This window comes from Amborella trichopoda, chromosome 3 (genome assembly GCF_054954075.1).
Source record: "Amborella trichopoda isolate Santa Cruz 75 chromosome 3, AtrichopodaSantaCruz75HAP2 v2.0, whole genome shotgun sequence".
NCBI lineage: Eukaryota > Viridiplantae > Streptophyta > Magnoliopsida > Amborellales > Amborellaceae > Amborella > Amborella trichopoda.
The window spans coordinates 1,633,259-1,660,311 of NC_142338.1; the positions used below are offsets into that span (position 1 = coordinate 1,633,259).

The 27,053-nt window shown below is 35.2% G+C and overlaps 3 protein-coding genes across 10 annotated transcripts; 2 read left to right on the forward strand and 1 right to left on the reverse strand.

Moving 5' to 3' along the window:
* Positions 1–2,551: 2,551 nt before the first annotated feature.
* Positions 2,552–9,609, forward strand: LOC18439711 (uncharacterized). Of its 3 annotated transcripts, none has more exons than XR_016052683.1 (3): positions 2,552–3,228; positions 7,954–8,532; positions 9,030–9,609. XR_016052683.1 is itself a non-coding variant. In XM_006849869.4 (3 exons), exons 1-3 carry the CDS (start codon positions 2,594–2,596, stop codon positions 9,353–9,355), a joined length of 1,194 nt encoding a protein of 397 aa, XP_006849932.1. In that variant the 5' UTR covers positions 2,552–2,593; the 3' UTR covers positions 9,356–9,609. The 3 variants fall into 3 exon arrangements, 2 of the variants coding, with proteins under 2 accessions (XP_006849932.1, XP_088718862.1); XM_006849869.4 differs by having other exon boundaries at positions 8,300–8,532; XM_088862736.1 differs by lacking the exon at positions 7,954–8,532.
* Positions 9,610–13,216: 3,607 nt separating this feature from the next.
* On the forward strand, positions 13,217–23,481 carry LOC148782673 (uncharacterized). Of its 2 annotated transcripts, none has more exons than XM_088862737.1 (4): positions 13,217–14,322; positions 14,911–15,081; positions 18,582–18,779; positions 18,923–19,189. In XM_088862737.1, the coding sequence occupies exons 1-4, from the start codon at positions 14,251–14,253 to the stop codon at positions 19,055–19,057; spliced, it is 576 nt and encodes a 191-aa protein (XP_088718863.1). In that variant the 5' UTR covers positions 13,217–14,250; the 3' UTR covers positions 19,058–19,189. The 2 variants fall into 2 exon arrangements, with proteins under 2 accessions (XP_088718863.1, XP_088718864.1); XM_088862738.1 differs by lacking the exon at positions 18,923–19,189 and adding an exon at positions 23,395–23,481 and having other exon boundaries at positions 14,201–14,322.
* On the reverse strand, positions 13,294–26,541 carry APPR6 (Tetratricopeptide repeat (TPR)-like superfamily protein). 5 transcript variants are annotated; one of them, XM_088862735.1, is made up of 5 exons: positions 26,421–26,541; positions 24,432–26,298; positions 24,205–24,331; positions 13,695–14,363; positions 13,294–13,553 (listed from the first exon to the last, which is right to left on the reverse strand). In XM_088862735.1, exon 2 carries the CDS (start codon positions 26,022–26,024, stop codon positions 24,570–24,572), a length of 1,455 nt encoding a protein of 484 aa, XP_088718861.1. In that variant the 5' UTR covers positions 26,025–26,298; positions 26,421–26,541; the 3' UTR covers positions 13,294–13,553; positions 13,695–14,363; positions 24,205–24,331; positions 24,432–24,569. The 5 variants fall into 5 exon arrangements, with proteins under 5 accessions (XP_088718861.1, XP_088718860.1, XP_088718858.1 ...); XM_088862734.1 differs by having other exon boundaries at positions 24,427–26,298; XM_088862732.1 differs by having other exon boundaries at positions 24,432–26,514.
* Positions 26,542–27,053: the final 512 nt, after the last annotated feature.

A 27,053-nucleotide genomic window follows, 5' to 3' on the forward strand; every position in this document is an offset into this window, starting at 1 on the left:
TAAAAAAAAAAAAAAAATTTGTTCTTCACACAGTCGTTTTACATAAGCGATTTTAACTCAAAAATTCACCTCCAAGTGAATAAATTACATCCAATTGACTATATTTTCTGATAAACAACAATATAAGGAATCAAAAACCTAATTTTTAACACATTATTTCTAATATATCATGAAAACAAAATCAAAAGGCGGAAAAAAAAAAAAAAAACAGTGGAATTTTTTTCCGCAGACATCTCACTGTTCATATCAAATTTCTTGCTGTAATTGACCAGATTACGTAAAATTAAAAATTTTAAATCATACTAGACACAATAAAGATTAAAAACCCTAATTATTGAACTCATTTTGTTCAAAATATGCCATGAAATAAATCAAATGGCGGAAAAACAAAAAAACCCAAAGTTCTTACCTGTTTTTGTGAACCGAAGCCTTCAATCTCCAAAAAAGTCTATTTTTCTCAACGATTATCACAAATTAGTAACAAAATATTTTGATTCACAGCTTTAAGATCAATATGCCTACAAATTTTGAAAGATTCATGCCCTATTTGGCATGAAATTTCAGAAATGACGGAAACCCTAAACCCCGAATTTTTCTTGATCCAAAAACAACCAATTTTTCCACCATTAAATCGTTAAAAAAGCTGAATAAAGCTGTTTACAGCCTGAAAAACAGATCACGTGCCGAAAAAAACAAAAAAAATGATCAAAAAATGACAAATTTGAAAAAAATCCGTGAAGAACACTATGCAACCCGTGTTCTTCACGGACTCGCCGATTCCGCACAGTGAATCGGCGAGTCACTGTGCGGAATCGTCCGGTTCTCTCTAGAACCGGACGATTCCCGGTTTTTGAACCGATCCGGTCCCTTTTTCGTGAATTCCGAGTCGAACCGGGCGAGTCCGGTTCGACTCGGCGATTTTTAAAACGCTGCTTTTAACCATTGAATGTAAGATCCAATTGATGAAAATATGTTACAACGTTCGAAAAACTTATTTTGGCTTCCGTGCCTACCACCTGATTTGCACCTCCTTATCAAACTAAATGGTCTCATGGTAAACATTTCTTAAAGTTTTTTTTTCAGGGAAGGTGAACTTAAAAACATTTGTTGAAGTTATTAATAAGTTTCATGGTCAAACAAAAGGGTTAAGGTTGCCTCCTTATACTGTGTACACTTATAAAATTTACTTAGGGACGTCCTTTCGGCATAAAAAACCTTATGATAGCTTCAAAATCTTTTTTTATCCTCATTTAAAAATATTGAAAATAGATGGCCGAGATAACTTGTTACAAGATGCACTAGTTTTTTTACTTATGTTTTTTTTTTTTTTCTTCATGTCCATTCATTTCGAGGTTGAAATGACCAGTTGGAAGGTTTTCCTATGCAGAAACACCCTCCATAGGATTTTTGTGGTGTACCTTATTTCAACAGTATAAGATTGCAACTTTATATAAATTTTTTCCAAACAAAAATCCCTTTGAACGAAAAAGTTTATATAAGGATGCAACTCAAAAATCCATGTGAAAAGGTAGTTTTAATGTTGAAAAACCATTTGATTGATCGTCTCGACAACGGGATGCATTACCATGAAAAATAAAAAGATTTTAAGTCTCATAAATAGTGCATTTTGAAACATATTATCTACATCATCTATTTTCAAGACTTTCATATGTTTATAGATCTACTTGATTTTAACCATTTTAAAAATTTAAATTTTTATAATTAGATATAAAAATAGATTTTGAGATAATCCTAAGAACATTTTACATCAAAATTATATACCATGATAAAATTTGAAGGTGCACTTTACCTCATCCGTATGCTAACGGTAGGAAAACGTTTATATAAAAATGCTACTTTATGATGTAGAACTACGGATGCCCCTAAAAAATCCATCGAAAAATGTAGTATTAATGTTGAAAAACCATTTGATTGATCATCTCCACATCGAGATGTATGGCTATGAAAAATAAAAAGGTATTATATCTAAAAAAATATTACATTTTATAACATATTATCTACACTGCCTATTTTCAAGATGATTTTCATATGTTATACGGATGCATCCGTAAGCAAGCTGCACCCTTATATTAATCCATTACTTACAATTCAAAATTTTAAAAATCGAATACACGTCCGCATGAAACGCGGTTCCAAAGCGGACGGTCCAGATCGCCTTGCATGAAATCCACCGCCACTTATTTCCACAATTTTTTCGTTTTAAACGTGGCGAATTTTCATTGGAAGCAGTCATAAAAGGCAAGCTCTGATTGGCTAGGTGACGACGAAATTCAAAATTCAATTAGCGTCAGAGATTTTGCCATCTAGAGAGAGAGGGATTCCTTGGGGACTAAGAAAACCCGAACTTTTAACCCCTCTCTGTCATGTTTGTAAACTTAATCATCGCTTCAAAACTTTCCTGTAAATTATTCTCCCTTTTATCTGTAAATTCGTTTAAATCCCCATTTCATTATATTTTTTTAGGAAAATTCGGTATTTTCCATGTCCTTGCTTCCTTTATTTGGAAATCCTTCTCAATTCCCTCCTGTTTTCTCTCAGTAATATTTTTTTTCTCCCGAATTTGTTGTTTTTCATGGCTGAATTGGTAGAAGAAAGTTTTAGAGAAGACAATTGGGATTTCACGCTTGATGATATACCAGATATCACACTGGACTTGGATATCTTCTCAGAGCCGTTGGTTTATCATCCATCAACTCCGGAAACCCTAACGAAGAATGCGAGTTCTTTTTATTCACCTTCGGAAACGCTGGAATATTTTGATTCTTTGCACTCACATTCTAAAACCTTAACAGAGAATGAAGAAACTACGATTAATGGAATGGAGCAGATCATGACTGTGGAAGAAACAGTAGAACCGAATATCACGATTATGGAAGAAAACTTAGACTTGAAGATCAGAGAGATGGAGAAGGCCCTTCTAGTGGAGGACGAGCAGTTACAGGATGATGAAGGTTTCTCTGAGATTTTTTTCTCTGACATATTCCCTGAAAACTCGGAGAAGAGCTCTGAATCTTCACCGGTTTCTGGTGTTTCTTCTCAATCTGTTGATATTTTTGCCGGAGAAGCAGATAAACAAGTGGAACCTTCACCTGAATCTGGTGGCCTTGTCGAATCGCCGGTTATTGTTGAAGATGAGAGCAATGTAGCGGAGGAGAAAGAAGAGGAAAAGGAGGGAGATGAAGATCACTTGAGCAAGAAGAGAAAGAGGTAAGGCCAACTTGCCTCTCTTTTTTTTTTTTTTTTTTTTGAGAGAGAGAGAGAGAGAGAGAGAGAGATTAATCCTGTACGATTTACAATTTTTTTCTTGCTTTATGTTACGACCCAAGAGTACAAAGAGGGTAATGAAAATTGGTTCTAGTTGGAAGTAACTCGGTAAAATCTATAATTTGTTTTTTTCCCTAAAAATGTTGAAAACCTTTCAAGGTGAAGATAGTGATTGACGTCCCATAAATCTGAGAATTTGACTTTAATTTCTGATTCTGGTTGTATTGTCTTGATTTATTGACTGTAAGTTTATTTCATTTTGGATATCAGGAGAAATGATAGAGATCATAAGTAGATTCTTATATGCGATGGTCTCTCCAAAAGCCCATCCGGATCGGTGAATCAATGATCTGGATCGAGAATTGGCCAAATCGGTCCAATTAAGCTTTAAAAAAAATCCAAAAAAATAATTACAATTCATTATAAGTGTTGTATTTTTAGGAATCCATTAAGAAATAGGGTACTATTTTATTATTTCATTTTTTTTTCATCAATTTACGAATATTGAGATGTTATTTCCATGTTTGAACTTATGGTAACCATTAAATTTGCATTACATAAAAGAAAAATCATAAAATCATGGATAAAATATATAATCATATATGGACTATAATAAAGAATGGATTAAATTGATGAAAAAAATAGCCACTAAAATCTCGAATTATTGTATTATTTTTTATTTTATTTTTTATGACATTATTTTTTTCATTTTATTTTTTTAGAAGATAAATTGTTTTTTGACATGCATGTTGTATTATCTTTTATTTTAATTTTTTCCTTTTATTTTTTTGATGATATTTTTTTTTCCTCTTTTTTTATTTTGGAAGATAAAAATAAAATACTTTTTTTCCCTTTTTTTTTATGACATTATTTTATTATTTTATATTATTTTTTTTCTTTTTATTTTTTTATGATAAAATTTTTTGCCTTTTATTTTTTTTTGGAAGATAAAAATAAAATGTTTTTTTTTTTTATGACATTATTTTCTTCTTGTTTATTTTTTCTATGACATTATTTTTTTTCTCTATATTATTTTTTATCACATTATTTAAGACAAGTAAAACACAAAAGTAAAACACATTTTTTTTGTGACATTATTTGACAAAAGAAAAACTATTTTCTTATGACATGAAACTATTTTTTTTGACATTTGACAAAAGAAAAATTGTTAATACCGCGGAGGTTCGAACTTGAAACTTCCTATATACTATCCAATGTGATAACCAACTCCCCGACGACACCACGTTTTGCAAGTTATACTACAATAAATCAATATATTGATTTAAGATCTCAAAGTTGGGCATTGAGAATTGTCCCACATTGAAAAGAGGTGGGACAAACAATGGTTATATAAACAATTGGAACATCAGTGCTCTTGAAAATTAACTTGAGACGAGAACCACGTGCGGTGCACGTGAGATTTATTCACATGCGCGGTGCACAATGATGTTTGCCACAGTCAATCTTGTGACGCGATATTTATTCACACGTGCAGCGCATGGTGACAATTCACTATGGGGTCATCGATTCTTGTGTCGACTCGGGCGAATCCGTTGCAACTCATCGATTTTAAAACACTGGTTGGTACAATAGAATCGACGAAACCACCCCCCCCCCCTCTTGATACCCTTGTCCTATAATGTGGTAGCTTTTGTCTAGGGGTATTTTAAGTAATTAGTCAATGGTAACATATAAATTCCTAATAGTAAAAAAGATATTTATTAACTATAGGGGATAATGATATTTTCAAAAAACTATAGTGAATGATGACATCACTAACATGTTGTTTGACATCACCCCATACAACATCAATTGTTTTTTAATCACTAATAGAACAAAACTATTTTCTTATAGAAATATCCATTTTAACCCTCTTAATGATAAAAAATGCTCTTGCCTAAAATTTTGTGTTACAAATCAAGAGTATTTAATTGTCAAAAAATGTTGAGTACATTCAGTAAATAATCCATATTAGACAGTATATAATCCATATTAGACTTGACTGGACAAATTGGTCCAATTGCCAACTGGTGCCTTGGTCATACTGTCCAAAGTAAAAAAAACCTTGTTCAGTTGAAAATCAGTCAAAACCAATCTTCCAAAGGTGGGTTTGGACTTGCTGCACTAGAAATTTGGGAGACAAAATCAAATATATTTACATTTTTTAATATTATTTTTATTTTGTATTTAAGTCCTATTCAAACTGTTAACCGGCTATCAAATTTTCTCTTTTTTTTTTTTTTTTTAATGACTTGACTGGATCCCTTAGGTTTGGTGGCCTCTCTGGTTATGATAACACTACTGACAGTTGTGTGATGTTCGGAAGTAGATATTTTTTGTTTGAATGGGTACATTTAACGTGCCTTGAATTTTTTCTATCTGATATCAATAAGGCAGTGCTCTGCTCATCAAAGTACCATCTTAGAATTTGAGTGATTTACATTCAACTATTGGGGCATTTGAGGAAACAAAGGAGACCTTTGAGACTGCTTTTGCTCAGCCGTTATGGAGTTTTGCTTGTTTGCAGGCTCACAAAAGCCTTGTGTAGCCACACTCCATTGTACCATCTTTGAATGTTGAATGATTTACCTTCAACTATCGGGGCACTCGAGAAAACAAAGGAAACATTTGAGACTGCTTTTGCTCAGCCATTGTGGAGTTTTGCATGTTTTCAGGCTCACAAAGGCCTTGCGTGTTCTTAGTTATCTCTGATTAAGCCATACTCCATTGCTTTTTTTGATTCCAGCGCCCTGGCCAATGGAGAAAAGAGCCCTTGTGGTTGCGACCTTCGTGTGATCCAGTCTGACACACTCCTTTCTATCTGTTTTGCCTATGCAAACAAAAAGGCATTTGTTCATTTGACGTTTATATCCGCTTGCATTAAATGCATGCTCAAAGTCCCCATACTGGCTTAATGTTTTCCGAAGTGAGTAACATCATGCAGTATTCATTAAATCATTGTCTCTTTTCTCACATGCTTGCCCCTATGTTGTTCGCCTTCCATGTCATCATTGCTTTCAATGCATTGCCCAGGTTATGCGGGTGGTCTTTGAGGCCTGTGGATCTTTCTCTTTCTCTAATTGATATTGTTTGCATCGAAAATTCTTTCGTGCTTGATTGGGTTAGCAGACTGATCTTAAGCTGACTTTTCATTGTCCTATGAAGTGTTTCCTAGCCGACCGAATACCCTGAAAATTTGTAAGCGTATCATTGTATAGCATCCTTGGACCAAGCAGCCGCCAATTCATAAGTTGCAACTGGAAAGGGAATCTTGTGACCTACTTGTTACAACATGTGCTCCCATTAGAAGATAACTGTACCCCTTACCTGATCCAAAAATCTAGCTTACTCATTATTTGTTATCAGATAAAATTATATTATCCTGTTTGAGAAAATTGTACATTTTCTCCTAGTAAAATCCTAGCTTGGTGGAATTTTTGGTCCCCACAATTTGTGGATGTAACCACCCAACCGAGCAACATAAAATTCTGAAGGTTAGACTGTCCATTTTTTTGACAGTTAGATCTAGGTGTTCGAGAATTATTGTTTTTTGAAACGTTATTTATCGTTTCTTTTTTTTTTTTTATAGAGTTGTTTTTTTTTTTGGTTCGAGTCTCTAATGATTCTAAAGTGGAACTCAAAATTTTAGATCAAGAGATATTCCTAAGTAGGGTGTTTTGCCCTAGGAATCCAGTATACGATTTACTTTCGCTGGAGCATTGCATACACATCCTTTGGTTATTCAAGAGCGAATGCCTTTACACAATCAGATAATCTATTATTTGTACTTTCATTTTTAATCCCCATCCATTTATATTGTGCCCATACTTCCTTTCTACTATCCTAAACCAGAGAGATTCAATGATAATAATAATCTGCAGGCACTATGAACCATAGTTTTGTGGTGCTTGAACAAAATATGCCTTTATGTGCCACCCATTTGGTTCTCAAGCCTGCATGACTTCGAATTTATAGGTGGGTGATGAACAGTCCAACCTCCGCTATCTAGTTACCAATCTGTTTGTCTTTTAAACATCTATATATCACTTTTAACTTGCTTGATGCTCATGTTACGAAAAATTAGGATCACCTTCTTGACTTCTTCACTTATTAATTCTTAACTATTTTGTCATGAGATTTTACTGGGAGTGCATCACTGGTCTTTGGCTCTTATATCATTTTTTAGGTTGTAGATATATCCTAAAAGTGCACCAAGACTAGACCTAGGTGGTGGTCCCACTAGTCGGACCACCGCTTTTTGCCTTGGCTTGTTTAGTTCAAAGCAAAAATTGGGTTTGGTTGAAATTTGGTCAGAATAAATATTTAGTTGGATGGACTAGCTGATTTTAAACCATGCGACCAGTTAAATGAAGTTGGGAGAATTTTTTTAATGCATTTTATATTTTAAAATTATTTTGTCTAATATTTACCTTTTATCCAGAATCCTATCCAAGCGGTTTGATTACAGTTTGGACTGGTTTGATTGGACCAAACCCCTCCGTTCAGTGGCTGGTCCAATCTTGATAACGCTGCACCTTTGTCTTTTTTGCTTCAGTGCAGTTGTGCACCTGTCATGTTATTCCCTCTCATCATGGGAACACCACTTTCCATACCAACCTCTTGCTATAAATGGGCCGTGATCTTACTTTCTTACTTTATCATTACTAGGTTCTAAGCCAATCCTACACCAGAGTAAACGAAGCTAGTAAGGGTGAAGAACTATATCTTATCAAAAAATGAGCGGGTTTGATGGGGTACTATCTTCTATAGTACCATGTATATCCCAATTGACCTTTATTGTCAATCTCAAAGGACTTCTAACCCATCGGTACTGTTCTCCATTTGTGTGCTAAACGCATGTATTGGTCCTTTGTTCTTCATCCATCAAAGAGAGATTTTTGTTCTTGACGCACGAGAGAGAGAGTACCAGTGCTTGGTAGAACTTTTTTTTGGGGGTGGAAGCATTTTGGTGTGAGTTTCAAGGTTTTTTAGCGTTCTGCTATGCAATTTGCAGGCAAATCAGAAACAGAGATTCAGCCTTGAGGTCAAGAGAAAGGAGGAAAGAATTTGTAAAAGACCTGGAGATTAAGAGCAAGTATTTAGAAGCTGAATGTAGGAGACTGCAGAACTTGCTTGGTTTCTGCTACGCAGAGAACAATGCTTTGCGTCTCCACATACAGAAGCGAAACAATGAGGTTGCTGCAGGCCTTGTCAGAGCCAAACAGGAGTCTGCCGTGCTCCCGTTGGGTAAGCTTCTTTGGAATATGTACCAGTTTACTATGACAAGACCCCATTTCTCTTTTTGGGCTTCTCTCACTAAAATGCCTGATTCCTCAATCTCATTGCTTGACTTAGTCCTGTTTGCAGACGGACATCTCTCTTTCTCTCTCTCCCCCCCTTACCCAACCAACCTCAGGCTAGTTGCTGTGTGATCTATATCCCCTAAGGTTTTTACAAATTGTTAATTGGATTGGTGTCTCTAAAAGGTTTTTGTAAATTCTTAAATGGATTGGTATCTCTCTGTCTCTCTCCCATACACTCGGATACACAGACTGACACAAGTTTTGATGTATCTCAGTGTTTGTACTTTTATGTGTCTCTCTCTCTCTCTCAAGCCAGTGTAAGCGTGTCATGATCAACAATTGTATGATATAGATCTCCATGATTGCCTTCTCTGCCTATTTCACTCCAACTACTTTGTTCACCTCTGTTGTTTTTGGTTCTTTTTTTTTTTCTATGTACAGAATCCCTGCTGTTGGGTTCCCTGTTTTGGCTCTTGATAATGGTCAGCGCATTCCTCTCAATCGGTCCTTTCAGTGTAAGCCACCCAGAGTTGGTTCTCAGACTCGACAGAAGCCTAGGACAGGAGCTCACAAGTCTAAAAAGACTCTGGGTTAGGCCAGAGACATTGGAGTCGAAGCCAAGGTCACCAGTGGCCTTATTGTTGAGGAGGTGGAGGTTTAGTAGGACGAAAATGAAAATGAGGGCCATCTCTTGCAGTATGGATTTGAATTTTAGAGAGAGGGTTTCATGGCCCTTGTTCAAGGATGGTGATCTTAGTATCTCTTGAAGGATTTTGAGGGGTAAGATGCCAAATATAGTTGTCTTGTTAGGCTTTGGTTCAGGTTGTCACATCTAGCTCCTTTTTCTTCTGTTTTTTTTTTCCCCTCTTTTTGAGGGATAGATAGCTAGAGAGAGAGAGAGAGAGTGAGAGGGTGGGGGGTTGCTTTTTGGATTTAATTGTGTGTGAGAGAGAGAGGTGGTTGCGTTTGGATTTAATTGAGCTTTCATTGATACAATCACCAAGGACCTTTTTAGCTGGTAGTTACTTTTGCTAGTAGTTTATTTTAAATTTCATTTATTATCCTAGTATTTAGTTCTGCTATCTGTTTGGTAGTTATATTATATTAGACATAATATTCTGTAGAATATTAGTTGTGTATAAGTTTAGTTGTTTGATCTCTCTTTCGACTTCTCAAATTTTGGGAAAGTTCTTTTGATCTTAAATTTTGGAGACCTCCTAAATTTTTCTGATCGAAAATTTGAATTTAGGGAACTTTTAAGTTTCTTAGCATTTCGATCTCAACCTTCAAAATTGGACGGTTTTCATTCAAGTTTGAGCTATGATTTTCATTGAAACTTGTAGGGCAATGCACTATTGAAATAAATGAGCCGTGCACTCTCTCGGGAGTGTGAAATCTTCTGGCTAAAAAACATGAAATCGCATGACAAATAATATTAGTTTTTGTTCTTAATATATTTATCGGAACAATGAATTTATGGTGGGAACAAGATTCACCACCAGTGCTATATGAGCAAATCGTAAATATGTGCATATATTTCTTGTACTTAACTTGAAAGTGATGCATTGACCCGCAACACTCCCTTGGGTAAAAGATATATGAAGGTTTCGAATTCACTTTGCAATTCCGATAGGCAAACCATTGATTTTTATGGTACTTCATGTTAAAAAATAAGTTAATTAAAGCAACTCCTAAAAAAAAAAAAAAAGAAAGAAAGAAAGAAAGAAAGGGTGTGGTTTCTGTAAGGTTGCAATCGGTATAGAGAGTGAACGCGAATCTCGATGTGCAATGCGGCATTGAGGCAGTCAGTACAGTAGGGACTTGTTTTGTTTTGCGAAACATAAGGCCTTTTGGTAGATGTACAGTACAGTAGGGACTTGTTTTGTTTTGCGAAACACAATGTCTTTTGGTAGTTGTCTAGTTCCGAATACTTCACTTACTTTGTTCAGGCTAGCAAATGTGATGGAGGTGTACCGACTTGTAATTTTGGTGCAAAATTTTTTTAAGATTATCTCAAATTTTATTTTTATATCTAATTATTAAATTTTAAATTTAAAAAATAGTTAAATAAAAAGCTAGAAAATGGATGGTGTAGATAAAGTGTTGCAAGATGCACGGTTTTTTGGATTCTATGTTTTTTTTTTCATATTCATACATCTCGATGTTAGTGATGATCAATTAGTCGTTTTTCAACATTAAAACAACATTTTCTAATGGAAAAAGTTTATATAAGGATGTAACTTTATAATGTAGAACTACGGATGCATTTCAAAAATCCATTGGAAAAGGTAGTTTTAATGTTAAAAACCTTTTGATTGATCATCTAGACATCGAGATGTATGTCCATGAAAAATAAAGAGATTTTAAGTCTCAGAAATAGTGTATTTTACAACATATTATCTAGACTGTTCATTTTCAAGATTTTCATATCTTTATAGATCTACTTGATTTTAACTATTTTTCAAATTTAAAATTTTATAATTAGATATAAAAATAGATTTTGAGATAATTCTAAAAACATTTTAAATCAAAATTATATACCATGATAAAATTTGAGGTGCACCTTACCTCTATAGCTAAGGATGCATCGTATGCCAACTACATCATTTTCTAATGGATTTTTTATGTACATCTTTAATTCTACATTTTAAGGTTACAACCTTATATAAACTTTTTCCAAAACGAAATCTTTCATTGCGTATTGAAGGCTATGAAATCTCAAGACTGCAATTGTATTTATTTATTATATTGTGGAAACCCAATTTGCCTTTTTATTGATTTCTCCTTCGATTCTCCCAATCTTTTGAAATCAAAATGATCCTTTTGAATCCCTGGAAAATACTTATCATCATAAATTGTTGGATTACAGGAGTCGATTTACAGACCTGTCGGTTTCTCACTCAAATGGTTCACCAAATTTGTTTAAAATGTTTCCAAGATCCTGATCTATAAAAGTTATAGCAACATTGTCAACCGTAATTTTTAGAGACTAATTTAGGTTGTTTTTTCTGTTATTTTCTCTCAAAGTATTTTATTTGGAATTTGATTTTGATTTAAAAGGTTCTACTAAATGTACATTATTTGGGTTTGATTTATCACTTTATGTATGTTTCCCATGTATCTTCACTTTGTGTTATTTTGAAAAATTAATTTAGATGCCCCATTGTACTTTGTGTTATCTTCATCAGAATGCGTGAGAAAGAGGACATCACATGTCACTGCCTTGGGTTTTCAAACCCTTTTTTTTGACTTGAAACGTATCCTAAAAAATTATTGCAACTTTTTCGTGGGTAATTAATTCATTGCGTTTGGAGTTCTCTATAGCTATGTTTGGTTTGAAATTAAATTGCTTTTCCAGTTTTGGTGAGAGTTGCGGTGGGTGCACCGGCTCCAGCCCTTTATTTTCACAGTTTAACATATAAAGAAAAGATAGTTTTTTATCAAAATGGAGAGGTGAGCATTGAAGCCATGATCCATTACGTAGATATTTGATCCAAATGTGCGTGGCTTGCACAATTATGCGAAATTTGACCAAAGTGTGCTTATTTTCTGTGGTTAAATGTGCATCTCTGAAAATTATGGTTATTTTCTGGCAAAATTATAGTCATATATGGTTATTTTGACTTTCTTGGTGGTCAAATGTGCCTCTTATTTTTTAGCAAAATTAAAAAACAAAAAAGAAAGAAAGAAGAAAACAAAAGTGAGAAGTGAGTTTGAATCTTCCCCACAAGCAGTACAGCCCTCACAAAGTCATTCCTCGCTAGAAAATCTACGTCTTCATCTATGCCTCGCAAAAAATCTACCTCTTCATTTATGTCTACCGAATTGCGAAAATCTACCTTTTCATCTATATCTCTATCGAAGAAGGAAAAAAGTGTGATTGTTTAAGTCATAATGGACACTTAAGGTTTCCATTCCTACCCATTACCATGCCCAATATCATGTCGCTTAAATCTCCTTCACCGATGAGGCAGGTGATCATTTAAGCCCGAGAATTTTTTTTTTGGAAACTGTCTATTAATGAGACTCTTAGAACTACCCATTTTTATCTCTGAGCAAAATTAAGGAGAGTAAACCTCACCCTTTACAGGAATTGCATATGTGGCCCACCATGGTCTACAATGAGCATTTTATCATGCGCCACTGACCACACGAGGGCAAGTGTTTCCATAGGACCATGAATTGGCCATTGTTTGGGAGGACCAGGATTGTTATTTTCTTGGGTTTTCGTTTTCAGAGATTCAGATTTATACCGTACCGTGGAGAATCCGATGCACTCAGTTGCAGATAGGAGCTGGAAAAACGTCATGTGCATAAAGTGAAGCACCTATTTATAGCCTACAAATACAATACAATACAATACAATACAGGAAAGTCCAGCCTGTGATATCAGATACGCTCAACTACTTCAATAAATGGCAGCCAAAGTGTCCCAGCACACACCATAAACCCTCCATGATTTCATGCCAAACAAGTGAGAGAGAGAGATAATGATTTCATGCAATGCAAAACGTGTGTGTATGTGTCTGTGAGAGAGAGATTTCACGCCAAACAATTGAGAGAGACCTCTCTGTCTGAAAGTTCATAGTTTCCATAAAATTGAGAGAGCGAGACCTGTTTGAAAGTTCATACTCAGTAAAAATTGAGAGAGAGAACGAGACTTGTTTTAAAGTTCTTTCATCAAAGAGAGAGAGAGAGAGAGAGAGACCCGTCTGAAAGTTTATACTCCAGTAAAAAAAAAGCGAAAGCATGCAGAGTAACATATCACGAGTCTGTGTGTGTATGTTAGAGAAAGAGAGAGAATTCAAATAAACAATGTCAAAGAACTCCAAGTTCCTTCCTCTCACCGAAAAATACAAGGGGATCCCCTCAAAAACATATCAGTATGCTTCAGAAGTTATTAATTTTCAGTTGACTTTCCCCCTCGCATGCCACTTGCTCAAGAATAAGATCTCCTGCTTGGTCCTTACAAACACAAAAATTAATTAATGATATTATGAGAGATTATAAAAGGCAAAAAAAAGCAATGAATAATATTGTGAAGATCATAAAAAGCCAAAAATATATTATAAACATGAGATTGGGGTGATGGAGACTAAGCCATACATGGATAAGAAAGTGGCAGAAGTGTGAACAAAGACAAGGAAGGGTATGGCCTTCATTTATTATCATCATGGGATCCATATCTTTTTCTCTCACTATAAAACGGGCCCCCCAATCAAGCCTTGAACACGTTGTTGTTGCCACTGCCCCAAGTCCAAATTCCCTAAATTTCAGTTATAGTGTAGATGCACAGGCATTACAGTTTCAGGGGAGAGAGAGACAAAGAGAGAGCAAATTCAGATACTGCATTACAGTCAGTTGCAGATTAGAGAGAGAGAGCAAATTCAGAGACTGCATTACAGTAAGTTTCAGAGTAGAGAGAAAGAGAGAGCAAATTCAGAGACTGCAATACAGTGAGTTGCAGTGTATTGAGATAGAGAAAATTAGGAACTGCATTACAGACAGTTGCAGGGGAGAGAGAGAGAGAGCGAATTAGAGATTGCATTACAGATAGTTGCAGAGTAGAGAGAGAGAGAGAGATCACAGTCAATTGTAGAGTATTGAGAGAGAGAGAGAAAGAGAGAGAGAGAGAGAGAGAGAGAGAGAGAGAGAGGAGGCCATGGAAGTAGAAGACAAGCAGTCCACGCGTCCTATGCCTGTACTTTCAAGGTTGGATCGCCTCGATCTTCTGGTAAGAACTAAGAGACCACCTGTTGCAAATGACCTCTCAATCTGCAATTGTGAAATGATAAATATTACGACTTCATTGTTGACTTAGCTTACCAATTTAATCCAAAAATCTTTAGATGAAAACACAAAAGAAAATCCACAGTAAAGATCAAAGAAAAAAAAATCTTTAAGAGGAATTCATAAAGTCCCTAGCTTGATCTTGAGTAGCACAGTCCCATAAACCTTTTGTTATTTGTATTTTTTCATTAAGAAACCTCCAAATTTTATGATGTTTACAAGAAATTCAAGGCAATGAGTACTAAAAATTTCTCTGTGTATCTGCAAATCTTGTAGGTTTTACCATTTTGCAGTGCAATACTTCAAATATTTTTTTCCCAAACAGGTTCCGTTTACCAAACATAAAAAGTCCAAAGTTTTTAAGCACTTGTGATATTGCCAATAAAGTGTTCTAAGGTTTCAATCAGAAATCCATGAAACTGATCATATGGATTCCTAGTGTCTAGTAGAGTAACTCTGATTGTTCAGTTTCTCATTTTACTGCAGAAAAAAAAAAAATTGTAGTAATTACTAAATTATTTTACATTTGCAGTTGGGTTATCTGGAAGAGAGACACAGTTTGTCACAAAGACATAATGGTAATGTTTCAGAACCATCAAGGCTGAAGTTAGAATGTAAGCCTTTAGCCTCAGCTCTTCAAGAAGTTCAATCCAAAGGCACACTCATGGATAGAATTGCAGTTCTTGAGAATCGGGTGTTGCAGGTAATTCTTTGTCCCGTTTTTATGTCAAAATACCATAACTTCTGGACCAGAAATGGTGAGGCTTAGTTCATCAAACAAGTTTGAGTCCAGGGCCACAGCCCCATGAACCAAGGTTTGATTTCCAGCTTGCTCACCAACTATATAGGTTTTCCTAAGGAATTTTATTGAGAGAGAGAGAGATATAGGAAACAGATGTTTTGGAAGACGTTCATCCTCAGACGGATCCTTTCTGTATGTTTGAAGCCAATTATTAGGAATTAACAAATGGAACCATGTTGTGGAACCTTGAATTACAAGTACAACAAGCACTCAGATAATTTATAATCTGAAACTTTATAATCTCTACAGTTTATAAAAAGTACCAAGAACAGCCTTTGCTCCATATTGAACAATTTATAATCTCTAATTTCTAACAATTTATATGAAAGTTAGAAAATACAAGGAGATTATAAACTAATTAAAATTGTGTTGTGGCCATGCTTTCATGAACATGCATTGTAAAGTTACCATAAATTATGCTTTATAATTTTTTTATCAAGCACACATAGCTGCATGGAGCCTAGAAACAAATTTAAATGAGAAAAATATATCTTTTAGATCTAGGAGATAAAAGTCAGACAATGAAAGATGTGTTTCATTATTTCAGAAGTCTAACTCTATGAATTAGAAAATTCATAATTGTATTATACAGTGAGTTTCCAAGGCATATATAAGCTTTAATTTTCCTTGTACAGGGTTATGGGGACTCTCTTCCCTGTATATTTCATTGAGCAATCCAAATGTGCCTTAAAGCCTTTAAACTCTCAAATATTTTCTTGATATGGACTCCAAACCAAAAAAATATTTAATCACTAATTTCTTTACAAACTACTTATTTAACCTTATTTTCACAAACAAAGTATAATAATTCTAAATTTCCTATGAAAGGATTAAGTGGTGATAATCTTTCCATGTACAGAAACAAAAAATTATTCTTTCTAGTGTGTGTGTATAAATTTTTTTTATAGAGATTTTAAAACCTTTTTTTCTTTTTTGACAAGGTTACATAAGAATGGTACCTTGAAGCATAGTGCTATGAAAATCCAGCTACTGCCGACTTAACCCAAGCTCGATTCCTAGATTTTAAAACCTTATATCCTCTTAAGTTTAATAAAAAGCCTGTCCATCGTGGATACTAATTTTTAAAGTGCCCACTGTAAGGGGAACTGTACCATACGCATCTCGTGTTTGAGATATTGTACACATCATGGGCAATAACTGCTAGTTCTCAAGGACAAATGATGGACACTTATCATAGTTCCAACTTTTTCTTTTCTTTTTTTTCCCTTTGTAAGTCAGTTCCCTATTACATAAGAAATGGGACATGATCATGGAATCCCTTATATATATAAATATATATATGGAAAAAGTTTATATAAGGTGCAACCTTATAATGAACTACGGATGCACCTCAAAAATTCATCAGAAAAGGTAGTTTTAATGTTGAAAAACCCTTTGATTGATCATCTCAACATCAAGATGTATGACCATGAAAAATAAAAAGATTTTAAGTCTCAGAAATAGTGCATTTGACAACATATTATCTACACTGTCCATTTTCAAAATTTTCATATGTTTATAGATCTACTTGATTTTAACTATTTTTTAAATTTAAAATTTTATAACTAGATATAAAAATAGATTTTGAGATAATCCTAAGAACATTTTACATCAAAATTATATACCATGATAAAATTTGAAGGTGCACCTTACCTTTACAGCTACGGATGCATCTGTATGCCAACTACCCTATATATATATATATATATATATATACAAGTGGATTATGTGTTAGGGTACACATACATGTGAGTATTCATTTTTTTGACACTGATTACTATTGCTTTGTAGTACAAAACTTTTTTGTATATATATACAAGTGGATTATGTGTTAGGGTACACATACATGTGAGTATTTGCAACATTTTTTTGACACTGATTACTATTGCTTTGTAGTACAAAACGTTTTTGAGCAAGCGTATTTTTTGTCATTAGGGGGGTATGATGGATATTTCCATAAGAATTTAGTGGCATTTAATGCTCCATGTGGGTGATGTCATATCCCATATGGATGATGTTATTCTCTATAATTAATAAATGTTCTTCTTTCTATCATGAATTTCTACTTTGTCCTTGAATAATTACCTAAACTACCACTAGATAAAAAGTTACTACATTATAAGGTAAGGATATTAAATGTCAAAAAATATAGAGTACATTAAGTAAATACCAACATGTATGAGTACCCTAACATAACCATATATATATATATATATATATATATATATATATATATATATATATATGGGCAGTGATTTCATGCAACGGTTGTATCATAGTATAATGCAACCACACTTCTAGAAAACCATGCTTGTGGTATTTGTCTGATCCAAAATTTGGCACACACACTCTCTTCATCTCAGTAATCAATCTACAAAAAAAATAATAATAATAATTTGTACCCTATATATGGTCATAATGAATCCCCTCCAACAATATATCTAGACCATCCATTTGATGAATTTCAATATCTAGGTCTTTATGAATTCAAAATCATTTTTTTAATATTGTTAATCGAATGATAATAAAATTATCTAAAAAAATTGAAAAGAAAAAAGATCATTCTAAGGCCTAGATCTAAGCATCGCACTAGAATGACGGCCTACGTTAATTAGGCTAAAAAAATACTTTCTAGATTGCTTTTTTAAATTTTTCTTTTTTGTGATTATTCATTAAACTGAAAAGAGTATATCTTTAAATTTGGATCAAATAAATGGTCCTAACATAGTTTTTAAAGGTTGTTGCATCATATTACTATACAACTATTGAATGAAATCACTGCCCTATATATATATATATAGAAAATTGTTTCATGCGGGCTGGATCGCATGACTACATATACGGTCCAAAAAGTGTAAAGCATCCATCTTAAAGATGGATGCAAGTAGGTGTTCCATAAAATCAATGGAAACTAACGGTCCAAATGTTTTCTAACTAGAATTATTATTTCTAGTTTTTAAAATTTACTTATTTTGCATATTCATGATCTCCATGTTAGAGATTACATGTCCTTAAAAATTAGGTCAAAAAATCCATCTCAAAAATAAATTTATTAATACGCTTGTATTTCTACATATGTGGGCTTGGCCGCATAGAAATCGGGTCCTTTACATATAGTTCTCGCACGAACTGTTCTATTTAACACGCGTTGGCATTGCGGTTACTCCAATATCCAATAACCATCACCCCGCTACTACTTGTCACCATCATATCACTCATTAAATATCTAATCCAATGGTTAGGGAGGAAACTCCACCTAACAAATACAAGGGACGTACGTGATCATTTGCCATAAAAAATACAGGTTCAGGCTCAAAATATGGCATCTCTAGTATGCTTTACTCTGATTCAAATGCCCATCTTCTTAGTTTCTTTCTTTATTTATTTTTTCATAACTACAGTTAAGCCTAGAGATGGAGGAGGGAAGTGCATCAAGTTCTTCCACTTTAGCAGCATCAAATGCCGAATTGAGTATATGCCAGGGAGCAGACCCCACAAGCAATTTTGCATCCTCAAATGAGTTACAAAAGGAGCCAGCAAAGCACAGAGAGGAAGTTTCAAAAGGGTTTCATGAAGATCAAGACCATGATAGGACACACGTGAGTTTTCTTCTTTCCTTCAATTTGATGATTTCAATTTGGTATAAGCTTATGGAATATCCGTGTAATTGGTCTTGCATGGGGCCTACTCTGTCCAGCAAGAAATACAAGAATGAAAATATGCATGTCCTGTGGATTTACAGATAGAAGTCACCATAAAACAAGAACAGAAGAATCAGAAACCCAAGGTCTCCAAGAAAAGCAACAGGGGAAAGAAGAGGGCTTTAAAGACATTGCGGAATAGAAAATGGATGGAATGGTTTATGATTGGATGCTAACTTCCCAATGCATTTGAATCCAGCTCAGGAGATGCTAAAATTGCTCGCTTGGTGTGTCTTTAAGATCAAATTTGACTTGTAGAGAAAATGTATACTTAAAGATATTAGATCTAATTCTCCTTTATTAATTTCCGTATCAAATCATATTAAGAGTGTGGAATCGATATCATGAATACATACTGTTATCAGATGACACAAAGGGTCACGAGCTACAGTTGAAATGATAGAAAATAAGCGCTGGAGATAAAACTCAAACACCAAATGGTACTAAGAATCAGGAGTTGAACTAGTTGGCAGCAATGTTACATGGACAACAATATGGGTGTCATGTCTCAAGTGTCTATTCTTTCAGCCTAAAAAGCAGACACAGCGCAACACTTGTACCATTATATTTTCATAATTTTTTAAATATGATATATTTTTAAATGAAAACACACACACACACTAGTGGATTTATGTGCAATATATGTACAAATGTAAGGAGAGATGAGAAAGTAACAACATATTTTAAGACAACTTAAAAATAAAATAGTGTGTGCGACATCATCCATCCACATGAGAGGGGGACTCTCTCTCTCTCTCTCTCTCTCTCTCTCTCTCTCTCTCTCTCTCTCTCTCACACACACACACACACTAAACTCCTCATTTCTCACTAACCTCCTCTAAAGTTCAAACTACTCCCTCTGTTTTGAGTTAAAACTCGGCTGAATCCCTCACGACCCCATTTTTCTACTTAATTGACAAACCCAATAAGAAAACCCTATTTCCCTGTAGTCCCCCACAGAGACCCTTGTCTCTCTCGAAAATCCCGTAAGGACTAAGCAAACCAGAGGTTTCCCATTTTTCAGTTCAAGTAAAGAAACAAAAAAATCCAAATCTTCTCCCCCATTCCCATCTCTCTCTCTCTCTCTCTCTCTCTCTCTCTCTCTCACAGAGTCCCACAACTTCAAAAAACCAGGTATGCAATAGCAGATTTTGACAAAGAAAACAACTCCAAGAGCATAGATGCTTTGCCCCGGCCGCAGGGCGATTGGATGTGTAACCTAAGCGGAACATCAAATCGCTACTTGCCATAGTAGTGAGTGCTTTGATGTGTAGCCTATGCTGCACATCAAATTGGAGCTTGGAACATCACAGCACTCACTTTAAAGGGCTTTGCAAAAGCAAAATGCTCCACCTCTGAAATTTTCACGTTGGAGTTTGCCATAGACATTGAAGTTCACCATGAATTTGAAATCTCCGAAAGAAAACCTTTTCCGATGCAAAACAAAAAAAGATTACAGCAAAGCTTTTCTTTTGGTGTGATGAATTCTTCAAAAAACCTTGTGTGCATTAGCAGATTTTGACAAAGAAAACAACTCCGAGAGCATGGACTCCACCTCTGAAACTTTTCATGTTGGACTTTGTCATAGTTAGCCATTGAAGTTCACCATTGAAGTGAAGTCTCTAAAAGAAAACCTTTTCCAATGCATAACCAAAAGATAACATAGCAGAGCTTTTCTTTTGGAGCAATGAACTCTTCTCTAATGTGGTTGTGGATTTTCAAGAACTTGCTCACGTTAAATAAATTCAAAGTCCAGTTCTCATAGGTCATTATCTTAGACTTTCATTTAAATTTTCTTCATTTTATTCTTTATTTCTTGGACTTTTCTCCCTTTTTTAAAAATGATTTTATGCTATTATGTTCATTTCAAAATTACTGAATCGAATTCTTTTTGTTTGCTTTCATTTGAAATCTCCATTTTCTAAGCCTTGTGATCTTGTATTTTTTCTTGTGTTTCTCTTTTACCCCCTTTTTCATTAATGAAATAATGTTCTATTTTCATGTTTACTTCTGTGAATCTAATTATTTTCTCTCAGTTACATTGAACTTTTCAATTTCCTCTATTTTATTACGCATTGATACCTAAGGTTCATGATTATTCTGAGAATCATGTAATTGGAAGGATGGAGAAAATGTTTTCTTAAAAGAGATGAAAGATTATCAAGCTTCTATTTCCCGAGGTTCAGACTCTCTATAAGTTCCTTAGTAGTTTTTGGTATTTTTTAGTCATCATTTTGACTGATCAATTCGGCATTAGACCGGTCAACAGCTGGTCCAATGTCTGAAGCAGCCGGTCCACCGGTGCGCAAGATTGGTTTGGTGGACGTTTGGAATATCAATGGCCAGAAAGGACTTGGCTGTCTAGGGGACATAAACTTGCTTTTCCCTACTCAATGCTCCTTCAACAAGCGTTAGCTGTACAATTTGACAAGGATTAGGTGCTCTCTCAACACAAGCAACAGCAACATAAATATCATCTGCATTCATTAGATAAAAAAGAAGCCCTTTGTTTCTCATTTTCTCAAAGGATGCCCCTTTTCTTGCTATAAAGGAAAGAGAGGGAAGGCATAGGCATCAGGCAGTAGCTGCCCCAGCTTTTCTTTGGATATTGCAGGAACATGATGGGATATCAGCACTCAGTTGATGGCTGACACTATTAGGAAATCAAGACTGCTGGATCCTCATCGAGTAGCTTATCATGGGCACAAAACATATCAATGTTCAATTCTAATATCGAGTTTTCAAGGGCCATGATTTCAGCGGTCTCAATGTCATTTTCACTGAAAGGATTGTCCTTGATTGTTTTAACATTTGCCTTGGCAACCAATAATCCAAATTTTTCATCATTGTTTTTTAAGCCAACTCCTCTGAATAGACAGTTGCTGTTCTCCCCTTTTGCTTACATATGGTTTGCCGTTTCATTCTACTTTGGCTCAGGTCCAAGGCCTTTAAGAATTTTGAGGTATCGTTGGGTTGTGTGAGGAATACATAGTCATACATATGGAACCTCCATTGATAATAAGTTTAGGGACCCGAGCAAATTTACAGAACTTACGGATATCATCTATGCCGGCAAAAAACAATTCCTTGTTCAAAGATGCTCAGTTTTGAAGGATTGATGGGACAATTGAGCACCCCCAGCATTGATAGCAGCGATTTGGGCACGATAGCATTCCATGGGATTGCTAGTGGTTTCTTCTCAACTTCTTAGTACTTATTGGCCTTTTGAGGAGGAAAATAAAGACAGCCGGGTACATTTCCTTGGTCCCTGCTAAGATATTGAGGGCCTTAGACAAGCGACAATTGAAAACAAATCATATAAGTCCATGGAGCTCGTATTACGCTTTGGAATTAGGACCCTCGAAAAAATCCAAATAGTGTGGCCATAATCAAGGAGATCATAATGGGGGCTAAGCATATCGATGTTAAATTTTGAGTTTGACCTCTCCAAAACATTAACTACCCCACGATATATAGGCTTTTCATTGGTAGTTACCCCTGGTAGAATGGCTGCTACTTGCTTTTTATTTGATGGCATTGTTCCATAATTCAATTGGAGTACGAGGTTTAACCCTTAGGATCATTAATAGGGATGGCAATGGACCCGACTTGACCTGGGATCCGACAACCTGACCCAACAGGGGTCCGGGTAAGGGTCCAAAAATTGGACCCAAACATTATTCAGGTCTAGGTCCAGGTTCGTGTGGACCCGACCTGAATAGTGTTATTATTTGAATAATATTCAATATATAACATTTTAATAATATATAAATAAATATAGCTATATATTTTTAGTTATAATATTTAAATAATACATGTATATATTTAATATAATATAAACATACATATTTTATTTTGGGTCGGGTCCAATCGGTTCCAGTTCCGGTCAGGTCAAGGTCTGATAACTTTGGGTTCGGGTCCCATAAATGTTTTCGACTTGACCCGTTGCCACCCCTTCATCAAAAGAAATTTTCAATTGATTTACATACCAATCAATTTGTATGCCAAAAGCAACACAATTATCAGTATCGTGATTTTATTTCAATGATAAGCACATACTCCGTGGGTATTCATTCCTAGTTGCGCCACTTGGATTTGTCGACAACCCATCTCTAAGAAGGCATTCACAAAGTGAAGAAAGTGGATCCTTTCGGGAGGCAAAAAACAATAAAGGTGAGTCTTGGATGCTTCTTTGGTTTCTCAGCGGGGATTACTTATGACAATCCTTTAGTCTCCATGGGTTCTTTCTTTTGTTCTTCCATGGGTGGGGGGATTTTAAGAGAAGTAGCCTCTTTCTTTGTCAATGAAAAGGAATTTCTGAATCCCTATCAACAGGAACGGCATTGAGTTATTCGTTTGATCTGGGTTCAAATATTTTTTGCTCTTCTTTCTCTCAACCCAGGGAAGCATTTGTCAGTTTCTCTTTCCTCTCCATGCAATTTATCCCAAGTGTTGTATGCATGGTATACTTTCCTACTTCTGAGAATCTTTGAACTTCTTCCCCTTTTTGTAGGTTAGAAGGGAAGTCCTCTATCTGATTCACTAAGAAAATGCTGGCACAAAGAATGAAGAAATGGCAGCCTAGTTGAGTGCTTATATGTGGGCGACAATGGGTGATTCCCTTCTCCATGGTAAGTGAATTGGTTTGGGTGTGAGGGGCAGCTTTTGATCATGGACTAGTGTGACTCATTTCGTGATTCTCCATCCCCTAATTCACAAATAGAAGAGGGGGGATGTTGTTCACCCTTGGTACTTTGGTATAGTTTTGCTTCAACTCTAGTAGCAAAGAAGTAGGCAGTTTTTACTGCTAGAAGGAAGAAGGTAAATGAAATGCTTTGCAAGCAGATCCTAAGTTGAACATGAAGAAACATGAAATGAATTTAAGAGCTTGAACATGCCACATATCCAATCTACCTTCATCATTAAAGTAATTTAAATCAGCTCCCTCATGTACCCAAATAACTTCCAAAGATTTCAAAAAAGGGACATTTGATATTGCAACATGAATAGAACAATAGAAATTGGATATTTACACCACAATATTCAATCAGTCAGTCATAAGTTATTCCAAAAAAAAAAAATCAATCAGTCACCATAGGTGCCAAATAAATAACCACAAAGAAAAGAATAAGCACAAAATGAATGCAGAATGAGAGCAACATGTCGCATACATAAGCACCTCTTTTTAAAACCATGCAAGAAGAATATTTGCAGTGGACATATAAGATTTTCTAAGAACATAGGAGATGGACATGCCACTGAGAAGGAAACAAACACCCATGCAGATAGATGTACATCCCTTATCAGGACCGAAAGTACGAACCTGCATCTTGGTTATAAATTACTCTGCAGTAGATACTCATCAATGTCTAATTCCAGCATCATGGTAGTCCAAAAATTCCATGTCAACGAGGTCAGCGACTCAATGCATTCCATAGAAATAGATCTTTCTAATAGGCAAAAAAAAAGCATATGAGATGAAAATACCAGTATTATTCTATGAAAGTAGTTATTTATGAGGAAAGGCATATGAGATCGGAAGTACCATACATAGGTGGAGCAAGCATCTAAAAGTTTCAACATCATCAAATGGAGGCCATAAATTGTTTGCAAACCATGATCATAGCAAACTAACACAGGAATACACCACTAAAATAATGCTCATTTTGGACGATAGTATGATGCCTTTCAGTCATTTAAAGGTTCCTTGATCAATAGATTCATTTTTTCCACAAGAAACTCAAGAACGTCTTTTCGTCCTTCCTTTAAAAGCAGCTGCCTCACCCTCCTAAAAGTCAAGTCGGGAGGCCTGATCCCCTTTTCAATCATATCTTCCAAGAGTATACAAGCCTTGTTCAATTCACCCTTTCGACACAACCCATTTATGAGTACAGAAAAGGTATGCATACTGGGCACAAACTGCTTCAATCCCATGTATTTCCAAACCTTCATAGCCTTGTCCAACTTATCAATCTCACAAAACATCTTGATCATCATGGTATATGTGTCTGAATCAGGTTCACAATGCTTGATCATACTTTTAAAAATCCTGAATGCCTCATCAGTTTCTCCACTACCTATTAATCCATTCAAAATTATATTACAGGTCCTAGAATTAGGAGCAACACTTTTCTTATCCATTTCCTCCAAAACTCTATAAACATTCTTGAATTTCTTGGCTCTACAAAAGGCACTAATTAAAGCATTATAGGCTGCCACGTCGGCTTTGATACCATCTTTCTCCATCTCCAAGAATGAATCCACAGCATCACCTATGCTCCTTTCAACACCATAAGTATGAATCAAAATACTGTAAATATAAGAAGTAGGAATACAACCCCTACTTCTCATTTCCTTCATATAACCCGTGGCCTCCTCGACCCTACCAGCCTTACATAGTGAATCAATCATGATCCCATAAGTCACAATATCAGGCTCACAATTTTTATCAATCATTTCCAGGAATATTTCTCTGGCTTTTGGCAAATTGGGTTCTTTCCCCCAACCCTCAAGAAGTATACTGTAGGTTATGGAATTGGGCTCAAACCTATCCTTCATGTCATCGAAAATCTCTTGGGCTTTCCTCACATTCTTCGCTTTACAAAAGGCACTCAGTAGGCTGTTAAATGCCGTTAAATTTGGGGTCAGCCCAAATTTATCCATGACATTGAAGGTGTAAACCGCTTCATCTACCTTATGTGCCCTTGCATATTTTCTGATCATAATGCAAAATGTCTCGTTATTCAGTATATCTTTTCTCCTCATATCATTCACCAAATCCCACATGAGCTGGTATTGCCTTATCTTTGCTAAAGAACCAATCATTATATGGTAGGACTTAACACTGTGAGAATAGTTTATTTGCTTATCGACCCACTGAAAGAACCGGTAAGCCTGCATCCCCGCATTCTCGAATCTCTTTAAAATATCCTCGACTAAATCTGGCGAAACCCTAACTCCACTTTCATCTAGGGTATGTTCCAAGCCAACTTTGGGAGAAGCCATGAGGATTTGGCATACTTTCTTCACAGGGTTAGCAGTTTCTGGAACAGTTACATGAGAGCTATATGTTTTTATAAATGATTTCAAACAATGGGAATATTTTTCCCGGTGTGTATGAGTTTGAAGGCAGTTTTTTATCATTTCACCCTAACAATTTTAAATGGAACCTCCCTATTGGAAACAGTTTTTTATCATTTTTCCATAACTATTGAAAGTGGTTTTTTTATCAACTGTAGACGAACTCAAAAGATTTTGCCGATCAGTCATCAATGAATTATGCTCACCATTTTGATCGTTTCCCTTGAAAATTGAAGACGTAAAATCTTCTATCAGCCATGGACGGATTTGGCACAAGTTCTCCGTCATGTTGAACCAGGATTTAGAGTGAATCTGCCATCTCTGTGATCATTTTGCCCTAATATTCAATGGGAATAACGAGTTAAAGAATTTGCTAACTATTTATGATCTTGCCCTAAGTTTTTCCAGGCCATGAAATGGAAAGAGAAGATCCCAAATGATAATTACATGGAGATGTACCTCATTTTTGCGATTTCTGCTGGTGATCGTAAAACTAGGGTTTAGTAAAATAGGGTTTAGGAAACGCGACAATCTACGATATTTTGTAGGCAACACTTTTCGCGGTACCGCGGGAGCATTTTATTCGTTCGCTCCCTCCCTCGCGGAGAACCTAGTTTAATATTTTAATATTAAATAAATAGAGATTATCAAATGTAAATGGTGAAAAACTTTACATTTTATTTTTCTTTTTTCATTAAAAGAGTCATGAAGGGGATTTTTTATAGGGTAGTGGATTCTTTATGCCCGAAACCTCCATTCGAGTGGTCATTTTGTTGCCATCCCAAGGAGGGGGATATGCATTTCTATCCCTTATTGAAGGATTCCATCCCCAAACTAAATGCTTATGGGAGGCTTACACTATTCATCATAACTTAACTCAAGGTTCAAAAAAGCGGATAAGTGATTCTGATCGGCCACCTAATAAATCATGTCAGATCGGTAGATCGACAATCTGGATTGAAGAATCGTCTGGATTAGCAAGAGTCAGCATTAAAACGATTTTCAAAAAATTACTATAATTTTTTTGAAATCTAGAATTTTAGATTTCAACAAAAATAATGGTATTTCATTATAAATTTCATTATTTTACTA

Bases quoted from the DNA above. Each gene is read 5' to 3' on its own strand.
- LOC18439711 (XM_006849869.4), top strand. From the start codon at position 2,594: ATGGCTGAATTGGTAGAAGAAAGTTTTAGAGAAGACAATTGGGATTTC. The intron at 3,229-8,299 runs GTAAGGCCAACT...TGCAATTTGCAG, and splicing joins TTGAGCAAGAAGAGAAAGAG to GCAAATCAGAAACAGAGATT. The intron at 8,533-9,029 runs GTAAGCTTCTTT...TTCTATGTACAG, and splicing joins GTCTGCCGTGCTCCCGTTGG to AATCCCTGCTGTTGGGTTCC.
- LOC148782673 (XM_088862737.1), top strand. From the start codon at position 14,251: ATGGAAGTAGAAGACAAGCAGTCCACGCGTCCTATGCCTGTACTTTCA. The intron at 14,323-14,910 runs GTAAGAACTAAG...TTACATTTGCAG, and splicing joins TGGATCGCCTCGATCTTCTG to TTGGGTTATCTGGAAGAGAG. The intron at 15,082-18,581 runs GTAATTCTTTGT...TCATAACTACAG, and splicing joins TTGAGAATCGGGTGTTGCAG to TTAAGCCTAGAGATGGAGGA.
- APPR6 (XM_088862735.1), bottom strand. From the start codon at position 26,024: ATGATAAAAAACTGCCTTCAAACTCATACACACCGGGAAAAATATTCC.